The 17,845-nt window shown below is 46.2% G+C and overlaps 1 protein-coding gene across 6 annotated transcripts in view; it reads left to right on the top strand.

The window, feature by feature from the left end:
* The window catches only part of pde4ca (phosphodiesterase 4C, cAMP-specific a), a 51,420-nt gene extending 33,602 nt beyond the window's left edge, over nucleotides 1–17,818 (top strand). For 4 of the 6 annotated variants that reach the window (XM_079750917.1, XM_079750916.1, XM_079750919.1 and 1 more), the window contains 15 exons: nucleotides 2,359–2,550; nucleotides 3,493–3,537; nucleotides 4,327–4,363; nucleotides 5,201–5,274; nucleotides 5,629–5,681; nucleotides 5,802–5,914; nucleotides 9,762–9,855; nucleotides 10,350–10,522; nucleotides 10,783–10,881; nucleotides 11,690–11,854; nucleotides 12,597–12,696; nucleotides 12,852–13,006; nucleotides 13,312–13,434; nucleotides 13,590–13,772; nucleotides 14,133–17,818. In XM_079750917.1, the coding sequence (XP_079607043.1) occupies nucleotides 2,359–2,550; nucleotides 3,493–3,537; nucleotides 4,327–4,363; nucleotides 5,201–5,274; nucleotides 5,629–5,681; nucleotides 5,802–5,914; nucleotides 9,762–9,855; nucleotides 10,350–10,522; nucleotides 10,783–10,881; nucleotides 11,690–11,854; nucleotides 12,597–12,696; nucleotides 12,852–13,006; nucleotides 13,312–13,434; nucleotides 13,590–13,772; nucleotides 14,133–14,642 (2,116 nt within the window). In that variant the 3' untranslated portion in view covers nucleotides 14,643–17,818. The remainder of the gene's footprint in view (nucleotides 1–2,358; nucleotides 2,551–3,492; nucleotides 3,538–4,326; nucleotides 4,364–5,200; nucleotides 5,275–5,628; nucleotides 5,682–5,801; nucleotides 5,915–9,761; nucleotides 9,856–10,349; nucleotides 10,523–10,782; nucleotides 10,882–11,689; nucleotides 11,855–12,596; nucleotides 12,697–12,851; nucleotides 13,007–13,311; nucleotides 13,435–13,589; nucleotides 13,773–14,132) is intronic. The other 2 variants (XM_079750918.1, XM_079750920.1) reach the window with 1 other exon arrangement.
* Nucleotides 17,819–17,845: the final 27 nt, after the last annotated feature.

The following is a 17,845-nucleotide window of genomic DNA, read 5'->3' as shown; positions in this document are numbered from 1 at the left end:
CAGCTGATAGTAATGCAGTTTGATACTGACTGTGAAGCTAGTAATATCGTATGTATTAATTTTGTGGGGGTCAATCGAAGAGCTAGGATGTTCGGATGTGGATACTTGTGGAGGGTAAATAATCCCTCCCGCCTTGCATGACCTGTACCTGTAGAGTCCTGGTCCTTTAGCAGAACCCTGTCCTCCAGCGCGACTTCCAGCTCCAACCCAGTGCTATGGGCTGCGAGTTAAGCTTATCTCAACATATCTAGAGTGCGACATAGTGGCTCAGGAGTTAGAGCGGGTTGGCTGGTAACCGGAAGGTTGCTAGTTCAATCCCCGGCTCTTCATAGCTGAGTGTTCGAGGTGTCCCTGAGCAAGACTCCTAACCCTCCCTTCTCCTGACGAGCTGCTGTCGCCTTGCGTTGTTGACACCGCCGTCGGTGTGTGAATGTGTGAATGAATGGGTGAATGTTACGGAATATTGTAAAGCACTTTGAGTGGCCACTGGTTAGAAAAGTGCTGTATAAATGCAGTCCATTTACCATTAGTGTTTCAAAACAAATACACAACCCACTCATATGGCTGACCAGTAATCCCCTCCAGTGTTGCATTGACCCGCTGGAGGTCGGGCAGGGAGGGAGGAAGATGAGGGGCCCAGAGCCAAGACCGGGGAGGAAGGGTTGGCTGTGTCCTCCTCTCTCTGGAGTCAGGTGGCCTTTGATGGGGAGGAAACCCCACCGGCCCCCAGCCCGCTGGCGCTACCCTCTGCATCAATACTCGGATGCTAAATTGACACCAGCCAATCACAGCAGCTCGCCGTTCCTAGTGTGCACGCTCAATGTAAGGCCCGCGATTAACACACATAAACACACACACTAGGACCTTGTGTATGTGTGTACCCTTACACACACACATTAACACACACACAAACACACACACACACAAGGACATGCATTTACTCTCACACACAGACACACAAACAAATAACACAAACATACACATACGCACACACACACACACACACAGACACACAAACGAATTAACACACACAAACATACACATAGACACACACACACACACCACCCAACATTACTTCATGCAACAAAATCAGCGTCCTTGAGCACAGCTCCATGTGAAACCACTTGAGTGACAGGTGGCTCTAGGTATTGGCAAGACGAGTCGAGGCTTGAGTGGAAACACTAGGAATGGCTTTTTCCCCTTAAGATGTCGGTCTGAAGGCTCACCTTCTGTGGCCATGCGGCAGACGATTCAGAATCACAACTGGGCCGTGTTTTCCTTACAGAATCTAGGGACCTTCTTCATTTCAGCGTCTAACCCTGTTTGAGCTCATGTGTTCCCCATGATGTCATCGTTCCAGACATAAAAAGGGTACAATCTGTTCAACTTCAGAACTAATACATTCGAAAATGTGAGACCAGTTTGTTGTCGTGGTTACACGTTTCACAACTTTCTTGTTCCTTTTTATCACTATATTATATTTTATGACCGTGTTGAAAGTATATCCTGTTTTGTCACCCTCCTAAATTAGATGCTTATTTTTTTAAACGTGGTCTATATGTGCAGCTCTTTTCTTCCTCTTATCTGATCTACTCGGTCATCACATTGAGCTGTCGTAATGTGTTCACACGTGAGTCATTTTCTATCACCTCCTATTGTGGTCTGTATTGGATGTGAGCGTTTGTGCTTTCACACTGCTTCCTGTCTTGTAGATAGGCGTAACAGCCCTGAGACCAGCTTCGTGCCGATGCTTGTGGTATTTTTAAATGCGTTCAGTTCTCCCTCTCTGTTCCTGTTTGCTGGACAAGTCCATGCTCCACAAGTCTCCTGGACAGTTTGACTTGTTGTCGCTGCCCGTCCTCTCTTCATGCAGAAGAGCTGCTGGAATAACCACATCAGGTATCTGCTCTATGAGGAGTCTATGTAGTGAGGAACGAAGCTGCTTTGTTTTGGTAGGCTGGCCTCTGACATGCTAGCTGCCGCTGAATGACGATGTGCAGCTGGTGGTTGTAACTGCTTTCAGTGTGCATGTTGGTTCACGCCAGCTGGGGAACGCTGTCCTACAAAGTGGCTGAAAGGGTGGATACCTTCCTGACCCGGGTGTGGACTGAACCCCTAAACCTTGCAGTGTTTTTTGTGTGTAGTTTTTTGTTCAGTGTTTTTTGTTTTTGGGGGGCAATTTTATTAAAGAGTGAGATAGACAGGAAGGTATGGGATATAGAGGGGAGGACATACAGCAAATTACCACGGGCAGGATTCAAACCCGGGTTGCTGCTGTCAGGACTGAGCGTTAATGCCCCCAAACGTTGCAGTGTTCATGTGGTCTGTTCTGACCCCTCTGTTTCTCCTCCTGTGTAGTTTTGATGTGGAAAATGGGCTCTCGCCGGGACGTAGCCCCCTGGACCCCCAGGCCAGCCCCGGCTCCGGTCTGGTCATCCAGGCCAACTTCCCCCACAGCCAGCGGCGCGAGTCCTTCCTTTACCGCTCCGACTCGGACTTTGACCTGTCCCCTAAGGTCCCGTCGAGGAACTCCTCTACAGCCAGCGACCTGTAAGTACCCCCCCCCCCCCCCCCCCCCCCCCCCCCCCCCCCCCCCCCCTGTTGATACTGACCTCATTATTTTTCTTCTGTGGTGTCATAAAAATAAACAGATCAGGAAAGAGTGTGTTGAGTGCATTATCCTCATTGTTGTGGTCCACGTGCCAAAATGACCATTGTTTGCATAAGTTTGCGCCGATGAATCATAAGTGCTTCTGTTTCTTCTTATGCTGTTGAGAGCCAGGGGATAAGTGTTGAAGTTTGGGCTCAGCGCGGTGAACACGGAGGCCTGTCAGAGACGTTTTTGGTCAGGGTTGGGAAACCTCCCTGAATATGACACCTAGTTGAGGAGGGAAAGAAACATTTGCATATAGATGTTTTTTAAAACTTGACCTTTAGAAAACAATATATTCTTTTGCAACCTATATTTGATGACCCAACCATGTATATCCAAATAAGGGTGTAAATCTACACTTTTAGTTTATATGTATTTGATATTCTTTCAATAATCTTCTATCTATCTCCATTTTTCCTCTGAGAAGGGATCATCAGTGGCCATACAGGGATGGTAGATGTTTCCTGTCTCTGCTCGGGACAAAAGCTTTCAACTGACATTCTTTATCAAAGTTCAACTTTGTTGAACCCCAACTTCGTTTACTGCAAATATTTGAATTGGTTTGATTCGATTTCCCTCAAGAGCAATGAAGTAGACAAAAATAATGTTGTTGCACATATTGAAGTACGTCTATTTTTGTTTCTGCCTGGAAACAAACCCCTCAACAATCGCCTGTTTATTCTTGAGTCGAATTGACAGATTGCATTTCATTGATGTTTTAATAAAACTCCAACGAGCCACACCCTCCCCCTCTCCCCCAGACCCCCTCCCAGACCCTCCACCGACAACCTCAGTCGTTGTTTCTCATCTTCTATATCCAATTGTCTTGTTTGCTGAAGGGAAGAGAGCTTGAAGCACTGGGAGGTCAACTGGTTGTCTACTCGGTGAGGCCAATGTCCTGTTAAACCAACAATAAAACATTCAAATATTAAAACTAGGAACCATAAACTGACTCTTCCCCCTCATGACCCTCCCACCGTGCTCCTCCTCCAAGCACCCTCCCAGCACCGCCCCCCACCTTCCACTCCCTGCTGACTTCAATGTGACTAAAACATTAACTCCTTTGTTACATTCTACTGGGTGTTTGTATATCTCCATCTCTGGTCCCCTTTGAGATCCTCGTCGACATCCAGAGTGTGGCCATACACATTTGCATGCGACTTAACCGGGCGTAGAAACTTGCAGTTAGCTGACTCTGCTCCTCCTCAAGCCAACCAGCTCTCTACTAGTAGAGGCCTCCGCCTCCACTCCTCTCCACCGTACCCCTGTCTCAGTCCCCCTGTCCAGACCTACCGTACGTGTGTCTACAATGCATGAGTTACCCCCCACCATCCATCCATGTTCACGGCCAGCTGACTGGAAGGGTCCTCTTCAATTGCTATACTCAACCCTATTGAATGTTATTTATTAAACAGTATTTTGAGTGCACAGGTTTCCTGGACACTGGTTAATAATAGTTGGTGATTTTCTTTTTATTAACGATAAACATGCTTTTGGTTTTGTTTTGCTTCTTCCCTCCCTTGTGATTTAACAGTATATATAAAGGATGAAAAACGAGTAAAGAGTAAAAAACAACTGCTAATATTATGCATGAAATATTGACATGCATTGATGTATCTCTTCAATTTCTGTCACATGCTAATTTGGGTTATGTATACTCTACTATTTTTCAGACATACAGAAGACATGATTGTGACCCCATTTGCACAGGTAAGTCATGTGACATTTTACCTTTTTAGAGAGAGAGAAAGAGAGATAGAGATAGAGAGATTAAAGTGGATTTGACCAAAACACAATTGCATTATTGTAAAGCCTACAGACTGGCTTTGAATAATATAGCAGCTGGCAGTATTTTGTGCATGCAAAATCCTGTCAGTTTCTCAGCTCTACATAGAAATGCACAGATAGTAATCATAAGCGGCACACATTTTCGTATCATCACACATGTTGACACACACAACAACAAACCAACAGCCTACACACGCACACACACACACACTCACACACACACACACACTGGCTGTCTACTGCAGACTGTGATGCCGTACTTCAAGGCTGGGAAGCTGTTGCCTTGATCAAGGTTCAGCATTCAGGAAGTGTGCATAAGGGCTTCTCTGACTTTATAGAGATAACAAAACCCTACTTTATAGTTATCACAAAAGTTTGACTTTAAAGTATCACATATAACATATCTGAATACTTGACGTCATTCTCACCAATTATTTTGCATATCTGCTTTCAAATCACACACAAAATCCACAGCATAACAGAGAACACGCCTACAAGCCTCCATACCAGTGGATGAAGAGAAAACAGATCATTTGGTTTAGGTTGAGCCAATCAAAGCATATTTGTCTTACAGTGCTCTGAAAAAAAGATCTTCAGTTTCTTCAACACTTATCAGAGAATGGTTGTCAGGTTAGCTAATCAAACGTAGGGAGTCGGTATACGGTTAGACACCAGACTACTATGCAATAGATCAACAGTGATCGATCTTAATTCGTCGTCGATTCATTTCAATGCATTTCGTCCACGTGGGTAACAAAGATCCTGGCCAGCCTCAGGACGGTGAGGAGCAACTTTGCGCTAATCACCGGACAGCAGGACCGCTCGGCCAGCAAGTAAGTAGAGAACAAACCACTATTGTTATTAATGCTTTGGCTTTTACACCCTTTTACAGATGCATGTCATTTAGGAGCTAGAGGGTTAGGCATCATGCTCTGGCAGAGTGAGGCATCAAACCCAGAACACTTTGGGGAGCCAAACACCCTAACCACCACACTATCCTATTGAGAGTATCCTCCTTATATCAAGAGTGTAGTGAGCAGAGGTGTCACATTAAACCATTATGGCCAGAGGATTGCCAAACGTCTTCATCGCTTTATGGTCATGATCGTTGTTCCTTTATTTATTTTGTTTTTTTGTGTGTGTGTGTGTGTGTGTTTGTGTGTCTGTGTCTGTGTGTGTGTCAATAGAGCACGGTCATCAGGAAGCAACCCGCCATCTATGTGCAAGACCAGCCTGGCTGGTCAGTATGGGCTTCATAAGTCCTCCATCTGCTGCTCCTCTGATTATACACAGTTCTCGTTTTGGTCCCCACAAGGTGATGGTTTCTGATGTGTGTGTGTGTGTGTGTGTGTGTTGACAGAGGAGCCTCATCAACAGCTGGCCATCGAGACCCTAGATGAGTTGGACTGGTGTCTGGAGCAGCTGGAGACCCTAAAGACCCGGCACTCTGTCAGCGAGATGGCTTCCAATAAGGTACACTGCCTTTAAAATACTACTGCTGCTACTAGTACTAGCTAGTACTAGTACTATTAGTAACATGTGCGGCTATGCAGCTTGAAAGGCTCCAGCCGTATAAAGGTGAAAAAGGTATTTCTAGTACTATTTTACTACTACTATTAAAAAAACAATGATACTGCGACTCGACACAGTCAGCAAGATTGCTTCCTGCAAGGTACACTGCTTTCATTGCAATGACAATAACACGGTTGACATTAAGACCAGTCAAAGATTCCCTACCTGAGGTTATGGCAGGTGCTCATCCGTGTGTCATACTATATTAATTTTATAAAAGACCAGAATTTGTTTGCAGATATTTTTGCAGTTGAAGCAATACATGTTTCGGGGACAGTAGCGTTAGTAGGTTTATAGTGTTTTCACTGTGCAAAGAAATGAATGTATTGGAAGTACAAAAGAGTAAACAAGTACACAGCCTCTGTATAAGTACTGCTCCCAAGGTGATGTACTGCACACACTGTAGATGCAATCCATGGCTTTAGGCCTTATTATGATGAAAGAGAGAAGTGGGCTATAATACGAGTTTGTGGTTGGGAACAGACACACTCAATGTGTTGTTGTGATGGTAAAGTCATAGAACAAGGTTTAGCCTCTGTTTGTGATTCACTCTCCAGTCAGTCACCTCCACCATCCTTAGACCAATTATAAGACATCCACTGTGCTCTCTCAAGTGCAGTAATCACCTTTGCGCCTCACCTCTCAACCAGGTCTGTACGGAAAACTATGTGCAAAGATCAGAATGGTGAATACTGTGCTCTACCAAAAAACCAAAGATGTTGAGACGACTTCCAATACATTGGGAGCAATAGAATAAAGAAACCCTAACACATTTCTTTCTATTACAATGTAACAGAGTGTCTTTTTTTGTAAAATCTTCTTTTGAAGGGGGTGGAATTTTTTATATGAATTATATCAACGTTATCCATTTAGGGGTTATTCAAATTTGGACAACAGTCCATAAACCAAATTGGAATTCCCAGTATGGGATTGTGTGTGTGACGCACTCTCAGACAAATTGGCCTTTTCAGCTCTTTACATGACTAGTGAATGGTGCTGCAGCCATCCAGCGGCTGCACCCAGCAGCAGTCAGGCCAGCATGAATGGAATCTCCCAGGGTCTCTCAGAGCGGCGTCTCGTTCCATGAATGAGCGCGGCTAGTCTTCATACAGGAGGATCAGAGAACACACACACGCACATACATGCACACACGAACACACACACATAAACGATTCACATGTAGATATGTCAGCCCCTAGCCCCACTCATGTGAATAATGTGAATCAGGAGATGGGAGCTTGGGATGAAACGGCATCCCAGCATCCCAGCAACCCCTCCCCCACCAAGACAGGAGCCCACCGCTAGCATGAGCCCCTTATTAGACTTCCCACGCAACACACACACACACACACATGCACATCTGCTTCAAAAACAAACAAACACACAAACACACACAAACACACACACACACACAAACAAACACTTGTGCTTCAAAAACAAACACACATACACACACACACACACACACAAAGCAGTGGATTGTGTATCCTGTAGAAGTCTTCCTTTTTGACCGTGTCTTCTCGAAACCTGTACACATTGTGGAAGTTAATGGGACACACATGCACATGGCTGAACATTGTCCCAGCATCGCTTCAACGGTGATGGAATGGGCTGTGTATTTAAATACCATTTCTCTCATAATCCCCATGTAGTGCATCTTTTTGAAGACCATTATGAAAATACCTGGGATGCCTGGGATTCCCTGAGTCCCGTTGACTGAGTTTTTGGATGCTGAAAAATCCCACAATTTCTTATTCAACAATTCTGACAACCCTATAGATATAATTGTTATTATATTATGTTATATTGGTTCACTCCGTCGTTTATAGTAAACATGCACAAGGCATTAAGAAGTCTTATTACATTATCCACCAATGCATGTTTAATTCAATGCAATTGTTTACCTCTGATCTATTGTTTTCTTTCAAATAAAACAAACGTTCCTCCATATCCGGTCTCACCTCAGGGACCGATGTCCCCGTGGTCATTCGTGTTTACAGTGATAGTACATGGTGTACTTATTTATTTTTGGCTCCACTGACTGAAATCCCCCTCGTTCCATTCAAACGCTTTTCCCTCATCTTCCTCAAACTTGGGGCACATGGTGCATTTTCAGAGCCCCCGCCCGCAAAACCGCAAACTCCGCCCATGTTGTTCCTGTCCCGACCAATCGGCGCCCACTATCGCTCTCAGCGCCTGCTGCAGCGCAGCCCTCATTGGTTGCTATTCTTAGGTGTATCGTGGAGAGGAGGAGGAGGCGGAGGCTCCGGGACCTCGCTCCCTGTGTTTACACACGTCTGATGATAGCAGCAGCGAGGCGGCGATACAATGAATGATGGACCGTGAGTAGGGACGGCGGAAGCGGCTCGAGTTGATCGTCGCTTCGCCACTATTCCCCCCGTATTGTCATCTCTTCCATGGACTCAAAGCTGTTGGTGTCGTTAGGCTCGTTACACAAAAACTTCGTCACGAGACTGTTCGTTCCTCTGAGGTCGACGTGGGAGTAAACAGCAGAGAAGTGCAAAGAGGTTTTTTTTATTAGCGTTTTCCCTCTTTTGCTGCGAAGAAACAAGAGAAGCACCATATCTTCAGTCTTTACTGCCATGCTCGACTTTGTGCTGAAATGCCAGAAGTAATTGATATGTCTTCCGTGTCGTGGATGTTTATTCAGGTAAGAAAAAGAGGTGGGTTGCGTTGGGTGGGTCCTCTAATGCACGGATGTGTGGTGCAACTAGTGCAATATCTTCCAGAAGTAGATGGTCTTCGAATTAAGTTCGAACGTAGTGTTTTTAAGCCCACTTATTATCCTAGACATCGGCTCAGTTAGTTGTGCCTTAGATTGTCTATGCGTGTGTGTGGGCAGGCTATTGGATTGTTTTACTGTTGTAAGTCCACATGTGTGATGCTACGGAATGTGATGTTGCCTGTGTTTACTATCCGTGTATCTCTACAGCTCTATAGGCAGGACATTATTTTGCATGCACAGAATACTACCAGTTCTGTATAGAGTTGTGTATAGTTGTATATGTTCAGCCCAACGCTCCAGTCCGTAGGGTTTAAAATAATGCAGTTGGGTTTTTGTCGTATGCTCTCTCTCGCTCTCGCTCGCTCGCTCGTTCTCTCTTACGCACGCACGCCCCCCTCTCCATAAACATGTGCGTAGACAGAGCGTGGTCCTCCCCAGTGTGTTCGACAGGAGACTGTTTTTTTTTAAATGGATTACACAATACGTTCTGCTGCTAAACAGACAACTCTCGCGCGGCTCCAGTACTAAGTCCACTGCTCAGCACATTCAGAGAGATGCTTGGTGCTTGAAGAGCAACACAGATGCTACAAGTGTTACAGACTCATATCCAACCTGTTTTACAGATTCTGCACTGTTGAGACAGCGCTGATCAAATGACTGTATATTAAATTATACAACCAGATAGACAAGAAAGGCGATATCCCTGTTATGGTGAGAAGCAGTAGTACCTGAAAGAAATTAGCTATAAGAATGGGGTAAACAAATAGTGTAGTGGTTAGGATGACAGGACTCGTGACCACTGTCCTATTCCTGACCCTTAATTGCTCCTCAATAATAACATGAATCTGTACAAACTGTTGGTGGCTTTGGATAAAAACTTCTCCTTAACTACTAGATGGCAACTACCATTGTAACAGGCATGTTTCATGGCATTGTTGGTTTGGGATAGACAGTTAAATGGTTTGCCTGTTTGTGTGTGTGTCTGTGTCTGTGTGTGTCCAGTTCAAGAGGATGCTGAACCGGGAGCTCACCCAGCTGTCAGAGACCAGTCGTTCTGGGAACCAGGTGTCGGAGTTTATCTCCAGCACCTTCCTCGGTAAACAGCCCTCGCATCGCTTTCCTCCACACACTCTTTGGAGGGGATCAACATGAAAACACCCGGAGCCACATAACATGTGTAACATGTTATGTGTAACATGTGTAACATGTTATGTGGCTAGGGAGGAAACGGTGCGGCCTTTCCTACTCGACTGAGCACATTGGGTACAAAACAACTTAGTTCTCAAAGTTCACCCTGTGTGATTAATTTTCTGACAAACACACACACACGCACGCACACGCACGCAAGCACGCACACGCACACACGCACGCACACACACACACACACACACACACACACACACACACACACACACACACACACACAGATCAGCACACTGTCATCGCAGCGTGTAAGTCAGACCTTTGGTTTGTTTTAAAATGGGCATGAGCTTAGGCAGTACCGCATGCAACGGTGACATAGGAAGAGACGGGGCGAGTGTGGTGTCACCAACCAGCCCCCTGACCGTCTCCTCCCTCCCCTGGCAACAGAGAAGCAGCACGACATGGACATCATGTCCCCGCCCGCTAAGGAGAAGGACAAGAAGAAGAGGCCCATGTCCCAGATCAGTGGGGTGAAGAAGCCCACCCACAGCCCCGCTGTGGCCCCCACCACTATCCCCCGCTTCGGCGTCAGCTGCGTCCAGGAGGGGCTCCTCGCCAAGGTACAGCCCTGCAGTACTTTAGCGCGCACCGCTTCCCTCTGTGTGCTGGATGCGGCGCCACGTCAAGCAAATCACTGTGTACACGGTTTAATGTGGTCACACGGCGACAGCAAATGTACGCATGTGTGTGTTTGCTGGGACAAACTTTTTTTAACCAGTGCGGTTGTTTTATGGTGTGTGTCCTGGTGTTTAGTTGTGTGTGCTTGTCGCGTCGTGTGTGTCTTTGCCACGCCACTAAAAGGCTCGCTGCTGTGTGGTAGGAACTGGAGGATGTGAACAGATGGGGAGTGGACATCTTCAAGGTGTCCCAGTTCTCAGGAAACCGGCCCCTGACTGTGACCATGTACTCTGTCTTCCAGGTGAGTGGACTCTGCACCGCGCACGCCAGTATCAGCTCCTTCTTGAACATGTTTTTAGAGTATATAACAGAGTATATAACAGTGTTTCTCAAGAGCACACATTCAAATTTGATCATGTTTGAAAGTATGTAACAGTGTATGGAACACTGTTGCAACAGTGTGATGTAAAGGTGTTGAAGTATTTTTTTAACCATTATACAATCTATTAGTACATGTAATAATGTGTACAATTTTTCATACTGTGGCTCTCTCTCCCTGCTTGACATGTTGTATAGTGAACAATATTTGATATCATTGATTTATTCTAACAGCCTAGTGTTTCATCCTCCTCCTTCTCCTCCTGCTCCTCCTCCTCAACCCCCTCCCCCTCCTCCTCCTCAACCCCTACCTCCTCCTCCTCCTCCTCCTCCTCCTCCTCAACCCCTACCCCCTCCTCCTCCTCAACCCCTACCCCCTCCTCCTCCTCCTCCTCCTCAACCCCTACCCCCTCCTCCTCCTCAACCCCTACCCCCTCCTCCTCCTCCTCCTCAACCCCTACCCCCTCCTCCTCCTCCTCCTCCTATACCCCTACCCCCTCCTCCTCCTCCTCAACCCCCTCCCCCTCCTCCTCCTCAACCCCTACCCCCTCCTCCTCCTCCTCAACCCCCTCCCCCTCCTCCTCCTCAACCCCTACCCCCTCCTCCTCCTCCTCAACCCCCACCCCCTCCTCCTCCTCCTCCTGCTCCTCCTCAACCCCACCCCCTCCTCAACCCCCTCCTCCTCCTCCTCCTCCTCCTCCTCCTCCTGCTCCTCCTGCTCCTCCCTTCAGGAGCGTGAGCTGCTCAAGTCGTTTAAGATCCCCGCGGACACGTTCATCACCTTCATGATGACCCTGGAGGACCACTACCACGCTGACGTGGCGTACCACAACAACATCCACGCCGCCGACGTGGTGCAGTCCACCCACGTGCTGCTGTCCACGCCCGCCCTGGAGGTACACCGCACGCCTCCCTCCTCCTCCGTCAGCCCTCCACCTCCCCTCCTCTAGCCCTCCGTCTCCTCCGTCCATGGCTCATCCGTCCGTCCTCTGTCCATCCTCCAGCTCTCTTCCTTCCCTCCTCCCTCCATCCCTCCCTGGTCCCCCCCTCCCTCCGTCAACCTCTTCATCAGAGGGCCCAGATGCATGATGGGTAAACGACCTGTCAGATGGTACAGGCCACTGGGTAGGATGATAGGTTTCTTTATCCAACCATACATCTGGGGGGACCCTCACACTTGCAATGTCACTAATAGGTCAATTTTGTGAAGATGGCGAATCAACAATCACATGTGATGTTAAAATAGGGGGCCTTTAGGGAAAATATGTGCATGTAAAGCACAGCGCAAAGAATGAATAGGGTTTTTAAAGGCTGAGATCAATACAAATGACAATGCAGATGTACAGTAGTCTGGTCAAACAGCCTGTGCTGCAGTGATGCTGCCTTCGACCAGACATCTATCAATAGTTTCAACTCAACTTAAATTGCAGAAGTGGTATTATTGCATATAATATAAAAGATACTTATTTGATTACCAAGCTAATAACTGTGGAGACATTGTTTGTTCTAGCTTCTCCCGATACATTCTCCAATCTCATGTCTATGTGTATATAACCACTAATCTAACCACATGCAAACAAATACTAAATAGTCTTTCTGTCTGTGTGTGTGTGTGTGTGTCTGTGGGTGTGTCCCAAGTCAGTGTTTACTGATCTGGAGATCCTGGCTGCTCTGTTTGCGAGCGCCATCCATGATGTGGATCATCCTGGAGTCTCCAATCAATTCCTCATCAACACCAGTGAGTTTACATAGAGAGGCAAAGGGATTATGTGTGTGTGCATATGTCTGTCTGTGTGTGTGTGTGTGTGTGTGTGTGTGTCTTTGAAGGCTAGCATCTTGTTTACAAATGAGGGTGTTTTAGCTAACTGACGTCGTGGTCCCATGCGTTTGCAGACTCGGAGCTGGCCCTGATGTACAACGACGTCTCGGTGCTGGAGAACCACCACTTGGCCGTGGGCTTCAAGCTGCTGCAGGAGGACAACTGTGACATCTTCCAGAACCTCAGCAAGAAGCAGCGCCAGTCGCTGCGCAAGATGGTCATCGACATGGTGAGAGCTCCGCCGTGGAAGGAGAAGTGAGCTGGAGGGTTTTGGCACACAGAAACGGGATGGTGTGAGATTCAGTGTGTTCTGTCTTGGCAGCCATCGCGTGCAGTATTCTGGTCTATTCTAGTCTATTTTAGTCGATTGAGGTCTATTCTCGTCTGTTCTAGTCTGCATCTATTCTAGTGCCATAATCTAGTCTTCTATTCTAATCTATTCTGTTTCACTATTCTCTCCTCTACCATACTCTAGTGCAGTGTATTCCAGTGTGGGCTGCTAATGGTCTTGGGTTTGTCTTGTTCTACCTGCAGGTGCTCGCCACAGACATGTCCAAACACATGAACCTCCTTGCCGACCTCAAGACCATGGTGGAAACAAAGAAGGTGACCAGTCTGGGGGTGCTGCTGCTGGACAACTACTCGGACCGCATACAGGTCAGAGCACTGTAGGGGCAGTGTGGATGCGCCGCGGTGTTCCCTTTATGTACCAGTGTATCGAAGGAATCGATTCAGTGGAAGGGACTTTGGAAGTGAGAGTGACTTTGAACAAGTGAAAGTGAAACTCATCGGTGGTTCATTTGTCCTGCCAGGTGCTGCAGAACATGGTGCACTGTGCGGACCTGAGCAACCCCACCAAGCCTCTGGAGCTGTACCGGCAGTGGACGGACCGCATCATGGTCGAGTTCTTCACACAGGGCGACCGTGAGAGGGACAAAGGCATGGAGATCAGCCCCATGTGCGACAAACACAACGCGTCCATCGAGAAGAACCAGGTAGGCCGTCTTTCTCAGACTCCCGGTCCTAAAGGGAGGGGGTTTCCATGTGGAATTGAATTAAAACAAGAACAACTGGGCCTGGCCAACACTCACACACTTACACACACGAAGGCAAGCTCATATTTATAGAGTGTACACACGGGCAGATATGTACACAACATGCAAAACCTGATGAATGTAAAAAGGATTATTTGAAAGGGTATGTATGTTTTAATATTGTTTATTTAAGTATTTCAATTCTCAAACCCCAACAATGGTTTAAGAGAATTTGAGAAAAATGCTATATATATATATATATATATATATATATATATATAGGAAAAGCTCTTATCCCCCCTCACTCCTCTGCTCCTCCAGGTGGGCTTCATCGACTACATCGTCCACCCGCTGTGGGAGACGTGGGCCGACCTGGTGCACCCCGACGCCCAGGACATCCTGGACATGCTGGAGGACAACCGCGAGTGGTATCAGAGCATGATCCCCCACAGCCCCTCGCCGGACCCCCAGAGCCTGGAGAGGGAGCCTGGCCTCCCCCAGGCTGGGGCCACCGCCCTCCCCGGCCTGTCCGGCCTGGCCTCCGTGGAAAAGTTCCAGTTCGAGCTGACGCTGGAGGAGGAGGAGGGGGAGTCAGACACAGAGAGCCTGCCGGGGGAGGAGGAGGAAGAGGAGGAAGAGGGGGAGGAGGAGGAGGAGCAGGGATGCAGGGGAAGGGGAGCCCCGGTGCACTCCAGGACCGGGTCGGACGGAGGCGGCAGGCTGGCCCCCCAGCTGCCCCGCAGGACGTTGACCTCGGACTCTGAGCGGGGGCTGGCGGGGGAGGGGGGCGCGGAGCGGGACGGGGCACCCCTCTTCAGGCTCGGATCGTAGCACCCACCCGTGGAGCTGTTGGATTCTTCTTCTCCTTAGTTTGTTTTTGTTTTGCTCTTTTCAGTGCCTCACCCTCCTTCTCCCCCTCGATGCCCCTTCAACTCCCACGACCCCCCCCCGCACATACACACACACACACTCACCTCAAACCCTAACCTTGTTGGTTGAGGGTGGACTTGGGACTATGGTGAGACAGGGGACTGCCTGCACATGCTCACAGAGGATGGTGGGAGTTCAGGAAGTGTGCTTAGTCGTACACAAGCGGTCACTTGCACTGGAGAGCGAGAGAGACGCAGGAGACGCAGAGACGAGGAGTTCACTGTTCCCCCACACCACTTCCAGGCCATGATAACAGGAAGCTGTGTTTCTGGCTGCTCTTTTGTTGAAGTTATTTGAGTCGGTTTGGTGTGGGTACGGTATTTGTTCTTCAAAGACATTCAGAGGAGAACAAAAAAACAGAACTTTTATTTTTTCTTCAACTCAAGGTCTACTACAACAAATGAATTGTCTTCCTCCTTTTGGACTATTTATGACTTTTATGAAGAGCGTGTGAAGAGCGGGAACGAGGAGATGAAACCACAACAAATAAACTGTGCCAAACTGTGCAATATACAGGGGACTATGCCGCTTCAATGTCATCTGTTTTATTGTGTTAACAATTGTATCTTTTATTTAGGACCAGCAACAGTTACAGAGAATAGTAAACAACCACGTTTTTTTTTTGTCATACGTCAATGGAGAATGAGCAAAGATGCAACAGATCAGAGGGGACAGAGAACATCTCTGGAGAGATCTTTGAAGGAGATGGTTCTCATGTAGCAGACTGACCCTATCATTAACATTGTATACTTCACATAGTTCACATGATATTTCTCAGCAATGGGGGTATAGTACAATAGCCTCACTCTTGTTTGAGGAAGAGGTCAGTTTGAAGTAGACCGCAATTTGATTGCTGGCAATACTTTTAAAACATATACTTTTTTTTGTGTGCATATATATTGTCTTTTTTTCTCACTTGTTTAAACCTGACCTTGGCTTTTACATTGACAACTGCTACTTGTGCGACGCTCACTTGGTGCCTCCTAGTGGTTGACAGGTGGCACTGAAGTTGAGCAGGAGGTGGAGGAAAGTTCTCGCTTTATATTTTTCGTATGAAAACGAATACAATTAAAACATGATGTTTTTGCTGTAGGGCTTCCCAATATACCCGTTTCTAAATTATAATTGAAGTTTGTTTTTTAAAGTTTTTCAGAGCTCGGTTAAGATGTGTATGTTATGTTTGCCACCTTCTCTCTTTCATGACCTTCTCTCTTATACCTTCTTCAGTTTTAGCACTTTAACCAAGCCACCTTCCTCTCCAGATATGTTGGACGTATTAATTTCCTTATGATTTGTCATTGGCTGCCAGGACGCTGGCTTGGAAAGAGGAGGGAGACAGAATTTATTTTAAATAAAGGTTTCTTATACAATAAGTGCTTTAGTACTACTGCTAATGATGCAGGGTAAATATTTACACCCAGGACTGACTATGTCACAGTTATATCAGAAATGTCATTATTTTTACTCAGGTACAGATGTCATCAATGCACACATTTGTGAATGATTGGTTATTAATTATTGGAGTAGACACAATGATATACCTGGTGTGTGATACATGGACTGAGAGCCTCAATTTGTGATAGACCTTAAGGACATTTTCATTTTTCTTACTGTTAATCTAAGAAGGTGATTTTTTTGGTATTTTTAATTTGTCAATATTTTGATCTCCCAAAATAGCCAATGACAATGAAGTGCCAAGCATAACAACACGTACTGTAATTTCCATTATGCCAGTGGCTACTTTCCATCCATGGCTTGATGAAGTCGGACGATTGTAGCTCTCCGTGTGCCAATTTACCCCAGAGATTATTCCCCCCCCCCCCCCCCCCCCCCCCCCCCCCCCCCACTCAAAGCCCATTGTCCGGACAATAACTGAGAACGAAAATGGTCTTAAAAAGATTGGTGTTTGTTTGAGTGAGCGTGTGAGCGAGTGAGTGACTTTCAATGTATTTGCTAAGAAAAACCAAAGCACTTTGTATGGTACTTTTTACAGTTCTGCACTCAGTACCTGTGACAGTGTGTAATGTGACTGTTTCACAGTATTCAGGTTTTATTTAGTTTTATTATTATTATTATTATTATTATTATTTTATTTCTTTCTGCATAGCTTTGGCGCCATGCCAGCTAAATGGGTGAGACAACACCAGCTCCCTGCAAGGTTTTTGTTTTTCTTACTATTGTTTTTCTCTGAATAACTGCAAAAGAAATGATTTTGGTATAATGCATGACAATGGCTGCAGGAGCCAAAGACCATGAAGGGTTTTTTGTAGTTATTACAAAAATATACACACGCACACTTTGGCGAATTGTTACATTTCCACACTGTTCTGACCTGTACCACTCTTCACTCTGTAGCGATAAGAGAACCAAACTGAGACACCCTCAAGGATGCCTTCTGTAACAGCACAACCAGCCTCAGACAGCAACACTAACTCAAACTCTGTCTATATTGCAGACTCTGTCATGCAGTGGTTCATGTTGTACGTTGTTTCCTCTCAGTGCTTTATGTTCATTTAATTTATAATTTATGTCTATTTTATCCGTCGGAGACTCTGAAGTAAGATAGTTTGTCTTGGGCCCAAGCCTACTTCTTCTCAAGCTAACCAGGAGAACAAAAACAAAGGACAGATTTAAACTACTGCTTCATTTCTTAGTTTTATTTATTTATGACTGGTATAGTTACTATACGAGCAAAATGACTAGGACTGTCAGGTGTTTTATTCTTCCATAGCTCACTAACAAAATACTACTTTTCTGAAACTTCAGTCTGTTGCTTTTTCTTTCTGTATATCCAGATCTGGACGTCAGAAATGTCTATTCCAGAAGGTTCTCACAGTAAAAGAGCCGTGATTGGTTTGGTGAAGTAAAGCTAATAACAGGTTGAATGACCTGACCAGTGATCACAGATCAGTCTTTCTTTTTCTATGATTTTTATTCATAACAGCCAACATTTAAATGAATCTGCAGCCATGACAATCAAGACACTGCTGTATTTCTATAGTGTGTTAACTTTCTCTTTGACTGTAATTGTATATATGCCTGAGTGTCCACCCTGCTAATAAAGGAAAAAAAACGCATCTATTATGTGTTGTTGTGCTCTTCTC

The sequence above is a fragment of the Pollachius pollachius genome (assembly GCF_949987615.1).
Source record: "Pollachius pollachius genome assembly, chromosome: 14".
Lineage (NCBI taxonomy): Eukaryota > Metazoa > Chordata > Actinopteri > Gadiformes > Gadidae > Pollachius > Pollachius pollachius.
The sequence above is the reverse complement of the archived record's forward strand: the minus strand, read 5'-3'. Positions and strand labels throughout refer to the sequence as shown.